The sequence below is a fragment of the Clarias gariepinus genome, chromosome 26 (genome assembly GCF_024256425.1).
Source record: "Clarias gariepinus isolate MV-2021 ecotype Netherlands chromosome 26, CGAR_prim_01v2, whole genome shotgun sequence".
Classification (NCBI taxonomy): Eukaryota; Metazoa; Chordata; class Actinopteri; order Siluriformes; family Clariidae; genus Clarias; species Clarias gariepinus.
The window spans coordinates 23,475,078-23,495,750 of record NC_071125.1 but is presented as its reverse complement, the minus strand read 5'-3'; the positions used below and the strand labels follow the sequence as shown (position 1 = coordinate 23,495,750).

The 20,673-nt window shown below is 37.9% G+C and overlaps 1 protein-coding gene across 2 annotated transcripts in view; it reads right to left on the bottom strand.

Moving 5' to 3' along the window:
* Positions 1 to 18,470, bottom strand: part of ctnnd2a (catenin (cadherin-associated protein), delta 2a) — a 302,677-nt gene extending 284,207 nt beyond the window's left edge. For both annotated transcript variants that reach the window (XM_053488242.1, XM_053488240.1), the window contains exon 1: positions 18,369 to 18,470. In XM_053488242.1, coding sequence (XP_053344217.1) covers positions 18,369 to 18,470 — 102 coding nt within the window. The remainder of the gene's footprint in view (positions 1 to 18,368) is intronic.
* Positions 18,471 to 20,673: the final 2,203 nt, after the last annotated feature.

Below are 20,673 nucleotides of genomic sequence, written 5' to 3'. Positions count from 1 at the left end.
TGTATCATCGCTAAGGTTAGGTACTTAGCGAAAACTTAACGCATCTGTGGTTAAAAAGTGTCCAGGCACCGCCCACCAAATAGCATAGTAGCATATAATAGGTGAATCTATGAGATCATAAATTGACTTATTTATAGCCCCGCCCCCTTTTTATAAATAAAAAAAAACACTTATACAGAAAATATTACTAATATATCATCTATAATACATAATAAAATACATAATATACTAATATTAATCCCAGTAATTAAATATATGGATTACAGTATTGCACACACACACACACACACACACACACACACACTTGTACTCTATTTGCATTAGATGAGCTGCTTGTGCCTGGATGCATGAATAGAACTCATAGCTGTTTTTTAATAATTTAATCAGAACTGCATTATGGGAAATGGGCACATAAACACTTCTATCTCTCTCTTACACACACACACACACACACACACGCTCATAGATAAACAAATATGAGTATGCAGAGATCCCTGGATGAGAAACTTCTAGAAACTCGTTGCTAGTGAAGAAAGAGGACTTGATGTACCAGGATAGGAACAGTGTGTGCACTGGGAGTGTGTGTGTGTGTGTGTGTGTGTGTGTGTGTTTGCGTGTGTGTGTGTATGTGTGTGTGTCAGGATCTGCCAATAAATCGCAGCATCCTTCATACACTTAGGTGAATCTCTCTCTCTCAGACACACACACACACACACACACACACACACACACACACCTGCTTGTTTACATTTCCACCCCTGATTGATACCATAATCCATTAACCTGAGGGCTGTGAGGTGTCAGATGCATGCTGGGAGAGCAGAAGGCAGCAGGCAGGACAGGAGACCGGGCTTCGGATTCGGCTGGCATAAACAACCTTCATTTTCCCAGCCGTCCCCCTGTCGTCCCCCGTCGTCCCCTGAGTTTCCTGTCCTTCCTCTTCTTCCTGCTTTCCCAGCTCGCAGCTCTCCTCTCTCTGCCTCTGGCTCTGTTCTTGCACAGAAATCATTTCATATCGTCCCTGAGGATTTACCTGAGCATCCTGCTGACTGATTCTTATCCCAGCCGCCCAGGGGAGTGTGTGTGTGTGTGTGTGTGTGTAGTGTTACCTGAACCTCATTAGAGTCTGAGAGAATACACAACAGAGGCAACTGGAATGAAAACATCCCTGCGTGCTCCATTTTTTTCTTAACAACCTCACACTAAAACTCAAATCATTTAGGACAAAGATGTCACGATCTTTGTTTATTTGAGGTTTATATTTTATTAACAAATAATTTTAGAATAGGTGCATACTCAAAGCTAATTTTTTTTTATGTGTCTCTCTTAGGCTACGTTCACACTGTCGGGTAAATGTGACCCAATTCCGATTTTTTGCTCATATGTGACACATATCCGATATGTTCTATGTCCGTGTAAACAGGAAAAAAAAATGCATGCATTCCGATATTTTGAAATCGGTTTCAGGCCTTCTTCATATGTGGAAAAAAATCAGATATAAATCAGATATAAATCAGATATAAATCAGATATGTGCTAATGTGATTGTCGTGTAAACGGACAGATCGGATTTCCCGAGTCATTGTGTTCTGTACATCATTAAAACTGCGACTTCTTCGCAATTTAATGACGTAATGTTAATCTCTGGTGGAAGCGCGTGTGGAATTATAACATCGCAGGTGACATGGATAAGGAAAAGCACCCCCCCTCTTTAAATGCTTATTAGCACAAAATAAAATTAAGAAATCAGTATCAGGTGAAAGAAGAATATGCACAGGCTGCAATTATGCTGTTTTTTTCTCCTCCTCCGTTTTAAAACCATGGTGACGTTTCGCGAACTTTGCATATATCGCAGAGCGTCAAGCATACTTCACCTTCGTCTATCTTGGCTAGTGTGTAGCGCAAGAACCTCCCTTTAAGTATGCGCGATGTTTCCGATGGCATGGCGAGTGTAAACACGCGTATCGGATATGAGTCATAGTTGAAAGAACGTGTAAACAGACGGTCAAAAAAATCAGATATACAGTAGGCAACAAATCAGAATCGGGCATTGAGACCTGCAGTGTAAACGTAGCCTTAATGACACGCATTTTGCTTTATATAATAAATTAACTTATTAAGTCCAATGCGGAGGTATTTGATTAAAAGTAGAATCTCCATGTCAAATGTTGCTCAAGTAAAAGTAAAAGTATTACAGTACATGTACATGTGTACTCGAGTCATCACCTTCAAGTATCAAACGTACAGGGCTTGTGTTAGCTCACATTAGCCTTTTACTACCGTTAAAAAACCTCTCTCTTTCTCTCTCTCTCCTTCCTGATTAAAAATGCACGTTTACGTCGCTGCTTGCAACATGATCCGCTTCTGATTTTAATACTGTTCACATTATTAGGGATGTCTCGAAAGAAATTCATATCACGCAATTACACGTAAGAGATAGATAGATAGATAGATAGATAGATAGATAGATAGATAGATAGATAGATAGATAGATACTTTATTAATTTATTTAATAATAGTCTGCAGGTGGCAAAATTTCCACTTCATATACCACATACCAATGTAATTAGGTATGCAGAATGTTGTTACATAAAAGTACAGATATTTGATGTAGAATGTATTAGAGTATAAGCATCATCTAATAAAACAGTACAAAATGCTTAAACTACAGTGTAACGCTTTCATCATAGTGAGTGTACATAGTAAACAGGAAGCTGTTTTGGACAAAGCCTGACTGTATGGTTGAAGTTTACGTAGATGATGGCTTGCCTATGAAATGTAAAATGATGTCTAAAATTAGACTTGGGACTGAATGAAGATTTAAATAACTACAATAAGTCCCCTACATACAGCTTTCAAAGATATGAACATTGTCACTTGTGTGCAGCGTGCATCCTCTGCAAGTGCAGTACAAGCCCAGGAAGTCCGCAAACGAGCGTAAAAGCAGCGACAATGAAACCAAAAAGCGGCAACAATAACGATGGAGACAAAAATTTTAATAATTGAGAGAAAGTTGAAAAGATAGCAGACACCACTTGTTCTTCTAACAATTGGCACGATTCTAAAAAACATTGTACTGTAATATACTGTGTGTAGCCGATTGTTGGACTTACAAACAAATTGGACTTACAAACAATCTCTCAGAATGAAACTTGTTCATGCGTAGGGGATGTGCTGTACTGGAGTCTTTCTCTATTTGTTTCTTGGCCTGCTCTAACGGTCGTGCATTGTTGTGTATAGCACGTAATGTTTAAACTACGGTGTAACACCTTAATCTAGTGAGTATATGTACAAAGTGAACAGAAGGCTGTTTTGGACAGAGCCTGACTGTATGGTTGATGTTTTACGTAGGTCAGAGCTCGCCTATAAAATGTAAATGACATTGGACTAGGGACTAAATGAAGATTTGTGTCATGCAGTATCGCTAAATCGGCTAGCGATAACGTGAGCATGTCACATGATACTGTACGTATTGAGACTATATCTAAGTCGGTTCAGTTTTCTGCATCAATAATACACACATCTTTAAACGACCAAGCAGGGGCTTCTATTATGTGCAAAGAGAACGTAAGCTCTCTTCGTTGTGGGAAAGACTGAACACTGTGTGTGTGTGTGTGTGTGTGTGTGTGTGTATACATCCCAGAAGTCACTAAGTCATTCACTTAATATTGACAGTCCTCTTTTCCACACTATAAGACACATATTTGATGGTTTCACTTTTTTCGTGACAGTTTAAAGTTCCCGCTCGGATCGGCTGAATAAACACACTCCGCTGTAGTTCACTCACTGTACACATCCCTCCAAATATAATAACCCCAGTTCATACACTTTAATGCTTAACACTTTGCTGTAATAAATTTTTACCACCAAACTGGAACCTTATTAAATATCTCCTTCATTTCCACACGGCTGATACGAGCTGCCGTAAAAACGCGTTTATGGGGGTATTTTATACTTCCAGACTTTAGTTAACAATCACACATTAAAATGTATACGTTTAACATTTACAGGAAAGCATAAAGAGGAAACACACACACACACACACACACACACACACACTTACACACACACAAACACGCACACTAGTCTCGAGTATAGAGACAGACTGCATTACCCATCAGCCCCAGCACATCACATGTCTCTAATCAGTGCCAACAGGAACACTAGAGATGTGAATCACAGGATCTTTAAACGTTGTGATTATTTCTTACAGGATTTGAATAATTAAAAACTATTCACAGTATCAAATAAACACTGCATGTTTATAGTTTAAATGTTACATAATGTACAAAGCAATAAGCCACTGTTCCTCCCAAACATCTGGTCAGCGGTCCAGTAGGGGGCGGTATTGTACCAACTGGGCATGAATTAAAAAGAAGAAGAATCGATCATCTCATTAAACTTGAGCAAGCGGTGTGTAAAGTAAAAAGTTGTGATATATTTTTAAGTAATTTTTAAGTTTATTTAATATTTTTTTAATTGTTTTTTAAGTTTTTTATAAAACAAACACAATTTTGGGAGATTTTATTACAGTTTCATAATATAAAATCATTTGTGTCAGTTTGTGACTTCTGGAAAAACATTCAAATTGTTGGTTTGACATTAGGATCATTTCATGTAAAATCATCATGATTGTCCAAATAATGCTTTTAAAAATGTGTAAACATAATCCCCCCCCCCCCCCCCCCATAATTTCTTCCAATTTTCCTTCCATCCTTATTGCATTTGAATATAGTCTTGAGGAACAGTTCTCCAGGCTTCCTGAAGGACTTTTCTGTCTCTTATTATTTTCAGCCCTGTCCCTGTACCTGAGCAGTTCCAGAGGAGTGTTTTGGAAAAACATCTAACTTATGGCATGAACCAGTGGGGAACAGGTGCAGATGATGACAGATGATCAGGTGACCTGTATACTGCTGGATGCTGATTGGTTGGAACAGACGAGAGAGGAAATGAGGTCGCTGCTGAGGTCGTTATAGAAACAACCAATAGTGGTTTGCTTGCAGTATAGCAATCCATAGAAACAGAGTTATTTTTACCTTTTTTTTTTATTCCAAACATTCACTTGGAGGAGGAAAAAAAAATGGTAACTTTGTTTTTGTTTTGTTTTTTTAAATCTAAAATAAGGCCGGGTTGGAACGAGGCTGTGGTCACATGACTGGTGCGGCTCAGCTGTTCTTCTTCTTCTTGTCTCCTGATCCAGACAAATCTGCAGTTCCCCTCTGATTATTTTTTTTTTATCAGTCCCCCGTTCCTGCGTTTGCCATCCAGTGGTGACCTCCGACTTTAATCAGTTTAATCGGTTAACGAGGCTGTAGAGTGAGAAGCTTCAGCAGTCTGACTTAACTAATCTCCTGAAGGGTCTGTAAAGGCGTTTTATTGCCGCGTGTAAACGCCGCTGTGTGACATGGAGGGAGAGTTTACTGGGTTTCAGTTTGGTGCTAAAAACTTTATTCGAGTGTGTATTTATCAAAATGTTTAATGTTAAAGCGTCTGGGTTGATTTCATCCGGAGGAGTGTGTGCAGATGAAACCACAGCAGTGTCTCTCTCTAGTGTTTCATCCTGCACTCATAACTGAGCTGCTTGATCACACCATCACTCATTATTTTTCTTTTATCCTATTTTGATCTTTACTTCAAATAGAATTTGACTTTTCATTTAGACACTCACAGAAAACACACACTTTCACTTTACCATTAAAAAGACATATTTTTTTGGACTATTTAGCGTTTTGGTGTGTGTGTGTGTGTGTGTGTGTGTGTGTGTGTGTGTGCGTGTGTGCGTGTGAGTGCGTGTGTGTGTTAGTGCACATTGACGCCAGTCTGTACTGGTTTAGTGCTTGGCTCCATTCTATTGACTCTAATGTTTCTATCAAGTCAACCATTACCACACACACACACACACACACTTGGGGTTTGCACTTGGGGGGAGCCTCACTGTCTCTCTGTATATTTCTCTCTGATGGTCCATAGCACTCTTTCTTATACTCAAAAACACACACACTTCCTCTCTCTCTCTCTCTCTCTCTCTCTCTCTCTCTCATGTGTGTGTGTGTGTAGGAGGAGGAAACACAAAGAGGTCAAATTTAGCAGTGAATCATCACAACTGCAATCAGCGAGGAGTCGAAGAGCTCGTTAAAACCGTGCAACTAAAAAAAGCTGACTGGATTTAATTTACTTAATTTAAACTCAGCAAAAAAAAAATTACAGGTGGATTTTATTTCACAGCGCAGTGAGAGTTGAGTTTTTTAAATTAATTTATTAATTACATTTATTTATTAATTTATTTGTTAATTTATTTATTCATTATTAAACAATGCAATAACACCTTTTTTCAACTGTGCAGTGTTATCAATTAGTTTTTTTAAATACTTTTTTAAATCATATTTTGCAATTAGTTTAAAAGTTTCTTTACTGTATTGTTTGTTTTTGTACTGTGTGTCTATTTTATATTTGCACATTTTTATTTGCTGCAGTAACATAAATGTTTATGTGAAATGTATCCACTGTGGGACGAATTAAGGTATATCTTATCGTATTTTATCTTATCTAAATGATGATCATACAGTATATCATATAGAATTCTTTTCTATGGTATAATATTAACTGATGTATTCTAAATAACAATGCGTCTTTTTATCTGTCCATTAATTTTGTACTATGGAAATAATAATAATAACAATAATAATAATAATAAATGCTATCCATGATGATGTTTCACGCACACATATAAAAAAACTCAAAAAGTTAATAATTCATGCCAAACAATTATAATTTTTTTTTAAAAGTAGATTTTTTGACACTCTTGTGTACACTAGTAACTAAATGAACAAAAAATTGAAACAACAAGATAAAAAAAAAAAGAAAAAAGGTTGGATATTGTACATACTATAAGTAGGAAGTAAAACATGGAGGTGGTAAGAACTCGATCACCAAAGTATTTTTCAATAAAAGTGATTATCTAGCTAATAAGAAAAAACAAAATAAATAAGTGGGCTTTTTTTTTTTTTAGGGAGCAAGACTGAGTCGTAAAGGAGTCAAGGTCGAGTCATGAAGGAGTCAAGACTACTGTAAGTCAAGATGGAGTTGTGAGAGTGTTACAGACGCCGAGTCCAGATCCAAGAATCTAAATCGTGGCTGAAAACATCAAATCCGAACAATTTTTGCGACCAAAAATTTACTTTAACTTTTACAACGACTTGATTAAAAATGTGCTGTAACAATGTTTTGTCTCTTCTCTAAAAGAAAGCATTGATTCTTAACAAATGTTGTGAACATAAAAATAAAATACAACACAATCCAAGATTTTATTTAGCAAGCACAACAACTAATTAACACAAATTTTGGTTAATTATGAACTTAAAAGTGTTATAAAAAGAGGACAATGTTATTTAAACAATTAGAACTCAGTATTACAGTAACTGTACTGACGGTGACTTCACCTACACTGAGTCTATTCCTACAGTATACAGCCTGGAAGTCTATTCTATACAACTAATATGTACAGCAGAAATCCTCTAGATAAATACTTGGACAGGATCCACGGAACAAACAGAATATTTTTTATTTATTTATATATTTTATCCTGGCATTTGATGGACGCATCACCGGCTCTGTGGCGGGTCTGAGATTTAAACTGACAACCTTCAAATCAGAAGCATGGAGCACGAAGCGCGCTGAGCGATTACTGAATCCATTTCTCGTGACGTCGCCTCTGTTGATTCATACGTTTCAGCCGGAAAACACTCGAATTATTTGCGGCTTGCGCTGACAGCTTTGTGACTCAGATGTTCCCGGGCTCTGATTCGTCACCTCTGTGATTTATTTTGCGCTGAGCCATATTGGATCATGTGTGAGAGCTTTGTAACACAATCTGAGCGCTGTGCGAGTACAATGCGCTCTGTGGAATAAATTTAACAGTGTATAACACTTACTTATGATGAATTCTTCAATCTGACTGGTTACAAAATGTTGATGAATTTTCTATAGCAGCAGGTTTACAGGTTTATATTGAAGCGCTCGGTTCAACTTGTTTAATTATTATTTCTATCGTAACGACTCATGTAAATAATAAAAAGCAGGTGTAGAGCTAATCCGTGATCTGGGGAGGTTTTGTGTAAGAAGATGTCTGTTAATGTATCATGCATGGAAGGAGTCTCCAGTGTCAGTGCATTGTAACAGTCAGAGGAAAAGCTACGACTTTAGGTTTTCTGACGTGAACTTGGGAACTTTTCATGCGAGGTAAAAAAAAAAAAAAATGGGTGAGGGATTAGGGAATGACTTGTCCATGAACTAGTTAAATACAAAAAGATTTAAAGCATGATGTGTAGTTCTGTAAAAAAAAAAACTATAATAAAAAATGTCAGTCCTGTAAAGCTTTCGTGATGGTGAATAATCCTAATTTCGGAAAATCCTCAACAGAGTTCACAGTCCAATACGGTGTGCAAAATATAAAATGGTTTCCACAATTCCCCTCGCGGGACAACATTGTTACATTTCACGTGAGATTCATTTCCTTAGAGGTGGTTTTTGGCCACATGATGGCAGTGTGGGGAAAAGGAACAAAGATTGAGTCTAGTGGTTTGGTATGCTTTACATTGTATATTTGTTTCAAAGGCGTACAAGACTCACTTTGTCAGACTTAAGAACAAATGGGACTTATGAACCTGCTCCTAGAACGAGACTTGTTTGTAAGTCGGGGACGACTTGTATTATTTATTACTTTAAAAAGAAAATATTTCCATTTTTTTTTAATCACACCAAATATAAACATGTACAGACTTATCATAAATGTATACTACATGGAAAAAAGAAACGTTGCACATATAAATTTCTCACAAAAATGTATTTCTGCTTAATAAAAAAGAAAGTTTGATTTTATACAAAAATCAGAAATCCGAAACTGAGACGACATTGACAATGTCGTAAAGGCTCACGATGCGACCTCCCTGGTCATCCAGCTGCAGCCAGATGTTGCTAAACAGCCTGACAAATGATCGTGTGTAACCCTGGAACACCAGCAGCAGCAGCAGCACTGGCAGCATTTTCTGTACGATTTCTCAAATGAGGTCACCATTGAATTATTCTGTCTTGTCTCGGCGTTGTCACTCTTGGCCTTTCAGACCTAACGCGATCAGCAGTGAGACCAGTTCTTGGAAATCTGTTTTATGGCCTGGAAATGGTATCCCTGGCAACTCCAGACCATTTGGTGACGTCTGCTTGTGTTGTACAGAGTTAAAGCCTTCTGACGGCACTCTTTCTGCTAGCGTTGTTTAAACGGAGCGTAATCAAAAATGCACAATCAGAATGTTTTCCTTATTCTCGATACTATGACATGTCAGTGGCACATGGGAAAGAGGTGTGAGTTCGGTTATCCACGATAAAGTTACGCTCTACTAAGCATGACGGTAATTTTACCCTTCTCGTGCTCCTCATGCAAGAAGGCAAACTGTATCCTGTATTACATTTCTAGATATATTAGATTTTTTTTATAGTGCAACGTTTCTTCTGTCCATGAGTATACATATAACAGTAATTTTAAAAAAATATATTACAGTACTGCTTGCATTTTGTGAGCAAATGTAAAGATTGTGATACATAAATATTACGCACTGTATAAAAAAGCCAATGCAATATTTTAGTCTTATCGCCCCAGCGGGATCTGTAATTCCTGCCGGTTTGAGTTGTCACTGCAGACAAGATCAAACACAAACAGGACTAAAGGGGAAACCTGCCATCTGCATCCCATCAATATTTATACCGTTCCTGTCTCTATATTTATTCATATTTTTAAAATTCCCCGACCACATTGTTCAAGCTTGACACCACTGAGAGTTTGCAGATACTCCTGAGGAACACCGGGTATGAGTGATGTATAATCCGTACTCAAGCCCACGCTTGAAGGGTTTTGTGTCCTGGATCAGCACATCGTAGCAGGATTACATGATGATGATGATGATGATGATGATGATGATGATGATGCTCTGATGTGTTCTCATGTACACGTTATTCACGACATTCCTTCCATTTCTGTCATTCTCGACAACGATGACCTGGCACACTGCAGGCATACACGAGGGTCAGACAGAGGTCACATCAGCAGTTTGTCCCGAATACATCACATACAGTACCAGCTGTAATAAAGCCATAAAAAATAAATTGTGCAATAAACTATGTGCAGCCAAAAAATCTTGGCTCAGCAGTTAAGGCTGTGGATTTCTCATCTGAAAGTCTGGGGTTCAGGCCCTGGCATTGCTAATCCGCCACTGACAGGCTCTTGAACAAGGCTCTTAACCCTCTCGGTGCCAAGGGGCGCTGTATCATGACTAACCCTGCCATCATACCTCCGCTTCGTAACAAACTGGGATATGTGAGGAAGGGATTTTACTGTAATGTGATGGATATGATCATAAATAGAGGCATCTTCTTCTTCTTAATCTTATTATTAATCTCATCAAACATACACGTCTTTAGAAAGTCAGATACCAAATCTAATGACTTTAGATTAGATTTAAACTTAAAATGTTGCCCTAGATGTGTTAAAAATGTGATCCAAATATGCAGTTGGGAGTTTGCTTATCATCTGTCAATTATTTTAATGGAAAATGTTATATCCCATTACTCAGACTTTTAGCCTCTTTAGGCTTGATTAAATGAAGTTTAGTAAATTCTCTGAAATTCTCTCTCATTTTAATTCTTTTTAACATTAAACATTGCTGTAATTCGTGACTATATATAAATTACCTAATGTTAGAGATATTATACATGGAGATCACATAAAACTATTTTTCATAATACTTAATGCTTCTTATCTCCCAATCCATGCTTCGTTTTTATTCATACACATTTATTTTTTTATCAGATAAAAAAAAACACATTTGCTAACTACAATTTTATTCCCATTTGTCACCCTTGGCTTTGCTCATCAGAGACATTTCATTTATCATTCATTCATTCATCTCATATTTATCTAGACACATTTTCTCACACATACACACTTACATAAATTTTCTTTTTTGTGAAGCTGCTTTGAGACAATGAACATTGTTAAAAGCACTATATAAGTAAAATTTAATTTAATTTAATTTGTTTAACTTTTTTTTATTTAAATCTTCCAATGATCTTAACTGTCATTCAGATGAAACTTGGCCAATTTAGATTTTACATGAAAAGACTTAAACCTAAAAAAGTGTATTATTCTAAAATGCAAAATTGTTAAGATATTGCGACATTAATTTGACATGGTTACGGACACTACAGATTTTTATTGGGAAAAAATCCTTGCACGGAATGCTTTAATTTAAGCAACAATATTTACAGGTCATATGCTTCTAGAAGCTTTCCCCAGGTTTAGTATTAATACATTATAAAAAAAAAATTAAATACTTTCATTTTAAATGATTATTGTTTTAAGTGAGACAGTATAATGCTTAAAAATTGCACTCACATACTCGCAGTTGCCCAACACATGCTCAGGACATTGGGGGCATCTGAGGCTGTAAAACGTCATTGTTTTTTTTATAATCCTACAGGTGGCGCACTGTGAACTATTCACACACACAGTCATCCCGTGTGGTAGGAGGCCATTATTTGCTAAATTGTTGATACGCACTGCTCAGTAACAATGTAGCTTTGTGTATCATTTCATTTGAAGTTAAATATTAAACTCTTGTATTTTAAGTTAGTTTGTAGTGTTGAAATGCTGCGTTGGTTTTTAAGGAGATAATTAATGTTCTTAGGAACGCGATACATTTAATTAATCATGTTTAAGTCAGTTGTGAAGCTGTTGAATAAGGCTAAAGTATTTTAAGGGTTGGGCCTCCGAGTGGTGCAGTGGTAAAGCGCGTGCCCTATCATCCTGAGATCGCGAGTTTGATTCCCGGGTGATGCTGTAAACTCTCACAGCTGGAGTCTTCGGCCCTCCCGACTGAGTGGTAGTAGTAGCCCTAATGTGGGAGCCCCCTAGTGGCGGGGAGAAATTGGACACGACTATATAAGGGAGAAAATCGGGGGGGAAAATCCCCCAAAAAATTTATATATATATTTTAAAGGGTCGTGCTTTTAAATTTGTAACACAGTTGTAACAAAAAATTATATCAGTTACAAAATTATGAAACTCAATATTAATATTAATCAAATTGGCTTAGAATAAATTAACCGTGATTTCCATACTTACTTAATATAAAAATATATAATTACATTGCTTTAGCAGTTTTAAAAAACAAAACAAAGGACACTCTTTGAAAAAAAAAATTGCGCACCCCCACCATCACCTTCTTGAGCATCATAATCCAGATATAATGCGCTGCACTCCACTCCACTCCTCTCCTCTCTTCTCTTCTCCTCTCTTCTCTTGGGTGAAGGCTTTCCACTAGATGTTGTAGTGTGGCTGTGGGGATTTCTGTTCATTCAGTTCAGCTACAAGAGCATTAATGAGCTCAGGTGCTGATGCTGAGATGTCGAGGAGGCTCCAGTTCCACTCCAGCACACTCTTAACACACCATGTCTTCATGAAGCTGGTTTCGTGGCTTTGGGTTTCTTAGTTCCAGTGAAGGGGAACTGCAACGCTACGGTGCACAGAGCAACAGTTTGTGGAAGAAGCCACTACTGTACTGCGAACCAACACATCACACAGCGCTGACTGTCATCACGTGAGTTACCAACAAATATACTACGTATATGTTACGGAGATATGGTCACATGGTCCACATTTCAACCGGCTCTACAGCTGAGAGATTGGAACGTTTGAGGCAAAAGATCGAATGAAACTCTTTTATCGCCATGGAATTAGTGAAATTTGGTGATTCGGATCAGAGAGATAGATCATTTCGGGGTGTGTTTGCATGAAAAGTGGTACCCTTGGCCTTCAATCATGAACACTACAAAGCTACAGGCTTAGTGTGGGATTATCACATAAATCCGCTTGTGCGTAAAGATTAAAATTATTGCTTGGACATGAAAATCCTCATTTCTGAAAGAACACCTTCTGAAATGCTCCACGAACGCCACAGCATGTTTCATTTCACATCTTTATATCTACTGTAAATGCACTTTAATGTTTTGTTTTTATTTATTTATTTATTTATTTATTTTGTGTGAACAGATCAGAATTGCTCGTGACCGACCTGGCTCTTTGTTTGCAGGCCGGATAAGAGAGCGAGCAAGTCTCTATTCTGATTGTAGTGCACACGATAAAAGGCTTTCCGAAAAAAAGGAAAAAAAAAAAACACTACAGTCCTATTGATTGATTCTGTGAAGGCCAAACACATGCCTCAATTATAAAAGAATTTTTTTTAATTATTTTTTTTTATAATGAACCTCACACACTGTGTGTAAAGAGACCTGGGAGTCAAAGAAACACGCTTTTATCCCGGTAATAAAAACAGGCTTACGAAATCATAATGAGTCATTTCACATGATATTAAAAAAAAAAAAAAAAAAGAGGTGAAGTGTTTTTGATAAAACATTTAAAATGAAAAGTGACTGCTGCTGATATCAAGGACGGAACCTTTTTATTTTCAACTCAGTACTCAGTTGCGCTCCACTGATTAAATTTTGCGCGGACGTTAGGAGAGAAAAATGTTTGCTATTTCGGTTTTAACAAGTGAGTGATAAAAATATTTGAAATTATTCTGACTGAATGCTCGGATGAAACAAAATGTAGACTCAAATATGAATCAAGGACGTTCTCCTCGCGAAGCTGAGCTGCTCAGACCAGTGGGGACCAGTCAGACCAGTTGTAACCTGGGTGAAACGTAGACGTCTGCCAAGTTTACATTTACAGAGTATTAATGATTTTTAGTCATAATTAGTCTATCATAAGGTTAGAACAACTTTATTTACTCCTTTAGGGCTCTCTGAATGCTCCCTATACAGGTTAGAGTCATTTTTCAGATGCTTCTTTTTGTATTCAAGGCATTGCATACTGTAATTCTGCCCCAGAGTATATTTGTGATCTCTTTATACACACGATCTAGTGGTCAGTTACCTTTATCTGTCCCATATTTACGATGTAAAACAAAAGGTGATCGAGTTTTCTCAGTATTCGTCCCCAAAGTTGTGGGGACGAATGCTTTTAAATCTAGCTTAAAGACTTATTTTTACTCTCTAGCATTTGACTGATGATAATAATAAATAATAATACGTTTATTTTATATAGCGCCTTTCAAGAGACGTAGCATTTATCTAATAAATTCAAGATTGGGAAAACAGGAGGAGAAAAGAGATGTTTTAAGGTGGGTTTTGAAATCCTTTAGTGAGGAAAGATCACAGATGTGTTTAGGAATAGAGTTCCGGAGTGTAGGGGCAGAAATGCTAAAGGCTCATCCTCCAAATGAAGCTAGTCTATGGCGAGAAATTAAGCCTAGACCATCATCTGCAGATCAGAGTGTGCGAACAGGGGAGTGAGTGTGAAGAAGATTAGAAATATTAGGGGGGGGGGCAAGACCATGCAGTGCTTTGAAGGTGATGAGAAGAATCTTGTATTGAATGCAGGAGCGAACAGGTAGCCAATGAAGTTAGTGTTGGATGGAGTGATGTGTGAGGACCTGTACATAAGATGATGTGTCTGTACTTGGAATAGTTGAATTGGTGTCCAATATTGGCTATATATATATCTATATAGCTATATATATATCTATATAGCTATATATCTATATATATATATATGTGTGTGTGTGTGTGTGTTTGTGTTTAATTAAATTCTTAAACCATCATGTTCCGGCTTACAGTTCAAAGTTTGTTCAATTTCTTTTATAGTTTAGGACCCTCCCTCCCCCCAAAAATAGTGTGAATGTCTGCACTGATTACTAACCATTAAAATGTTCGAATTTAATTGAATTGCCACAAATGTTTACCCCATGGGTGACAAATTATAGCGTTCATTAGCCTTTTGATCAAAAAGCACGCATGCGCAACTCACCTGCAAAAGGCAGTGTTTATTGTTTAGTGTATATTTAAAGAGCATAAACACAATAAAACAATAATGTTTTAGGGTAACTTATCATACATTTTTGTATTTATTGTTGTACTTCATCTTGATGCACACGCGCAGGTCGTTACAATAATAATAATAATAATAATAATAATAATAAATTCGCAGCACTACTACTACTACTAATAAAAACAATAATAATACTGAATGGGGAAAGCGCAGTTAAAGAAGTATCATCATCGAAGGAGAAAATAAAATAAAAAATAAATACATATCAGTATTTACAGTTTGCGCTCGACACGTTTATAAGCTCTGTCGCTTGCTGTCAATGGGCGCCTAAGAGAAAGAACACATTTTCGGCTTCAGTAGACACACAATACTTCTGACTGAAACACGACTGCCCCCTACAGGTATTAAAGGGCATTTTCACAGCATGCAGCCGCGGCAAGTCGAAGTATCCATTTCTCGAAACGTGCGTTCTTAATGACTAGATCTGTATCGCTGGTGGTTCAGTGTGTTAAGGCTCTAAGTGACTGATCGGAAGGCTGGCGGTTCGAGCCCCATCTTCGGCAGGTTGTCGCTGTTGGGCCCTTAAGAAAGGCCCTTAATCCTGTCTGCTCCAGGGGCCTGTATAATGGCTGACCCTGCACTTTGACCCTAAGGCTACTAACAACAAGATGGAGTATGCAAAGAATAAAGAATTGGTGCATTACTGTGCAGTAATGTATATGTGATGAATAAAGGCTGAACTTGAAACTTAAATAGTTTGTGGTAATTTATCAAAAATGGAAACCTTGTGAGAAATTTTAATTGAAGAAAATCTTTACAAAAAGATACATTTGTCCTGTTATTTATGTTGTATAAGACATGACATACACATCACAAAACTAAAACGGCTATTAATTAATGTAACGTTATGCTTCCTGTTCTTTTTTAAATGCAGATTAAGTGCACAGCCACTTAAATTGTAAAATTGTTATTGTAGTCGAAGAGCTAAAAAACAGACGTATGATTCGACTTCCACCATATTCCTCACCCTAAACTACCTAAAATAAAATTGTACATATCGCATTACTTTCAAAAAGAAATCCTCTAAACCTATTGTTTTCCGTTCTGTTTGGCAGCTGAACTTTATTACTTAAATAATTAAGTTTTTAATACTTCCGTACTGTTAATATATGTGCAGGCAAGCCTAAATGCCAGTCTGAATCGAGAGCACGAGACAAGAGACATCCATCTGCATTAATGAATGTGAAATGTTAAATATTAAATATTCTGTTTAACCGTGCAGAACCGTTATCATCCTGTCATGCCTCTGTAATTTATGTTTCCTTCGAGTCAAGAAGAAAACTCCGAAATTACACCAGCGATGCCTTATTAACCTTTGCACGTATCGGTTAATAATCATTGAGGCTTTTATTAAAAACTCAAAAAGAGTTTGTGCGGTATTGAATTTAACATGCACAGATGCATTAATCAAATCCCAGCGGACTCATGGCACTCGTAAGAAGACGTCTATTTTTAACGCTGGCTGCGGACTCAGCTAAACAACCGTCTAAATATATATCGCTGGGAAAGTCGTACCTGGTGCAGAAAGGCTTATTATGTGTTAAGTAAGATGAGCATCTGGTGTTGTGAAGGAAGCGATGATGCATCAGTGTGATATTTAATGACTGGTTGTCGTTATTCAATAAAAACAGGTTGGCAGGGATTAAAAAAGAGATTGTAGTAGGCGCTGTAACTCTTACTTTAGAAGATGCATAAATAAGTCATTTTACTACATAACCAAATAAAAAGTTCCATAGAAGCAAAAACACTCATTATATTGCTATTAAATGCAGATAAATCATGAAAAACAGCAAACAAACTGCACTTTAGGTAACAGTCGGTCTACAAAATACTATTTTTGCTACGATAAATTGTGAAATATTAAAACCATATTTACTTTTTAGAACTACTGATCGAAGGGAGCCAGGTTTAAATCCCAGCACCACCAAACTTCCACTGATTGGCCTTTAAGCAAGGCCCTTAACCCTTAACTTCTCACATAGGTAAAGTCGCTCTGGATAAGGGTGTCTGCCAAATGCCACAAAAATAAAAGTGAATGCAGTAGTACGCACAAAAACACCCTGGATTACCCTGATGACCTGTGACCCTGCTTCAAGGATCGCTGCATAAGAACCTCCAGACCACCAGGGGGCCACGTCATTGGAAAAAAAAAAAAAAAACAGATGTGCAAAAAAAAGCACACTTTTTGAAGAATTTCTGTACTGTGTATTTGCACCGTGCTCGGGAACGAATGCTCCTCCCTTCTTACTCCTTCACAAAATCTTTGTTCTCCGTACTCGGGTACACTTGCGTATTTACTCGCTCCGCTACAGCAGGTGGCCATATGCGCCAATTTGGTTTGTGAGCCGCCATTATACAAAAGAGAAGAAGAAAACAAGAAAGTCAACTTTTTCCCTACGCCTAATATTATTGATATTTCTAAATAAAATGTCAAAAGCAATGCTCCTCTGTGGGTTCCTACTTCATCACAAATAGATTTCGGGGGAGAACGACAGCACTGATGACATCATCCCTAAACGGCGATTACACTTCTGTGTTTAGGTACGACTGGCTTCCATATCTGATTTGATCCATGTCTGAATATGTTATACGATATATATGAGACCACCTGTTAAAGCGGACTCGGGCACGGCTTCCAAGCCTGGAACGATTATGTTCCCATTGATCAAATGAACCAGACTTTGAGGGTCGAGTGTGAAAACGCCCTTAGACATTTGAAATAAAAACTGTTACACTATCACATGTTAAGTTGCTAGCTCATTATTTTGAGCGATGACAACAGCATCCTTGACTGTAACAACGGGCAAAAAGTCATTAACCTTTTTTGCAGAACTACAGCAACTCAGAACGTCAGATGATATCAGCAACCCACGGATCGTATACACTCTTTCACTCTTTCAAAGGCAAAGTGACGCCAAAATGATCACATTTCAAATAAAATAAGAAGATAAAATAAAAATTTAAATATAATAATAAAGAAAAATCTTTGTATAGTTTCACTTATTGTGAAATATTTCCAGACAAATGAAGAATCTTTTTTATCTTCGTTTCTTTCAGCATTATGACCTCGATAATTACTAAATACTGTATAATCACACGTTCCCACCAAACCTTGTTTTTTTTATTTAATTTTGTTTATCTTCATATTAAGACACCCAGTATATTATTATCATCAAAGCACAAATCATGTATCATAAATAGTGCTTTACACACTGCTCCATCATTACCCTTTTAATTTCTCTCAGCTTAACCCTGACATTAATATTTAAATGACGCGTGCTCAGAACGCTTGCGGGGCTACGTACGGCTCACGGAGCTCGGGATTTGACATGCGGCACAGGAAGCCGTCGAGGAGAACGCCCGCTTCCTACCTGCTCTTTCACTGACGCCAGGATGGCTGAAGCGGCCTCGGATTCGGTTCTGTTCCCAGTGGAGGCGTTCTCGGATGCAGCAGGATGATCTGGGACTGGCATGTCTTACCCTGTAATGAGAAACTTTAATTATGTTTCATTTCTTAACACTTCTAACAAAAGGCAACGAGGCAATCTAAATGTACAGTATTAACATCTCTAATGAACAAACCTACAGACATCAGTGAGGAAAAACACGAGACCGGACCTTAAAAAGACCTGGACTTAATAGGGAACTCGTCCTCTTCTGAGAGAGACAGAGAGGGGGGGATTGTAAGATTATAAATCACTGCAGTGCTGCGTTGGGAGTCCAGGACTGAATTTATGATTGCTACATCCATTCTCTTGCTTTTTTTCCCTTAAAAGGGTTGAAATTGGTGGATTAGAGTGATCCTGAACATCATCATACAGTAGACAGAAAAAATAAGTTCCCTGGTTTTATTTCTCCAAGGAGTCGAGCAGAGAATTACAAATTTGATAATAAGTCATCTAAAAGTATACTCCGATCAGCCATAACATTATAACCACTGACAGGTCACCTGAACATCATTGATCACCAATTATTTCCCAATAAACTGGTGGCAGGATCCCCTCATGGGGATCAAAGGCCAGGCCGGCCGTCCAGCCTGGTCACAGAGAAAAGCCAATGCAGCACAAATTGCTGATAAAGGTCAATTACTGGTCATGACAGAACCAGAACAGCTGGTGCACCACCACACACCGCAGCACGCCAAGAGCCCAAGGCCATTAGAGACTGGGAAAAAATATTCTCATATGTGTTGTGATTCTTTTGTGTTAATTTACATATCGCAATGATACATTTTTTTATTTATATACAGTCAAACCTCGGATTGCGAACATAATTCGTTCTGGAAGGGTGCTTGTATATCAAAGCACCCGTATACCAAAGCGAACCTCCCCCATGAGAAATAATGAAAACTTTGGCGATTCATTCCACAACCCAAAAATATTCATAAAGAAATAATTAATACAAAATGTCAAGTAAAAGTAACAAAAATTAACCTGCACTTTAGCTTTGAAAAGAGTTGTGACTAGTGTAAGACGAGAGAAGAAAAAGAAGGAGGTTGGCTACTGTGTAGGACGACTTTGACACACACACACACACACACACACACACACTAACGGCATCACTGCTCTCTAACCTAGTCTCTGTTTGGTTTCTGGAATCCTCTTTCTTTTTGCGTGACTTTAACAAGGAACCTCTTTAATGACACTTTCTTTTGCCTTCATTCACAGGAAATGTGACGTCATGTTAACCAAAACCCCCTGGCCAATCAGAATCCAGAATTCAACAGCACTATAATTCAGCTGCGATTATGGTGGAGCAGGTCTTTCAGTCGCCATCACGTAAAGTTCATGATTTCTTGCTGGGTGATACCAGTTTTTCCCGGACGACTTTTCTATTTTTTCTTACCAGCGGTCACGGGGGCGTCCTTAAGGTCATTTGAAGTTGTAGGGCCACCAGAAGGTTCCCCGAGTCGTCCGACGGTTGTCATCCAGTCGCGCCACGTCTCCGGCCCATTTGAGTTTCCCGCTCTCTGGCCTCTCTTGTTATTGAATGTACTCATTTAGGATCCTGTCTCTGAGTCGGATCTTCATCGCTCTCTGCACCATCTGTAGCTTCTTCTCTTCTGTTCCTCACATCGCTCATGCTTCACAGTCGTAGTTAAGTGCGGGTAGAACGGTGGAGTTGAACAGTCAGGTCCGAGTTGTGACGTTTTGTTTTTGTGAGGACTTCTTGAATTCTACTCAAGCTTGTTACATGCTGCGCTGCACCGTCTGCAGATCTCATCATCGATTTTGTGCTCGTACGATGCACTGTGCACTATGCAATGACTTAAAAAGAAATCTCAACCTTCCACTTTCAACCTTCTGCATTATTAGCACACTACAGGTAAGTTATTCCTCGAGCTTAATTTCTGACTTTTTTTTTCTATGAAACGCATAATTCTCCGAAATTAACACACTTAACTTCACCCATCCTCTCCATCTTTAGGAGGATAACTACAGCTAAATTAGAGTGAATGAATAAACCTGTATATGGACGTATTATGGGCAATAAGCTCATAAAGGTGCTGCAATAATGCTTTGCTGACCATCTTTTAAAAGCCTCCCGAGACTCCGTCCATCTCCTTTCTTGTCTTTCTGTTTTGTCTTGTTTTTTTTCTTTCCTCCATCCCCCTCATAACACCGTGTTTATTACACCCGAAAGTAGATGAGCAAGTGTCAGGCTTCGGAAAATGAT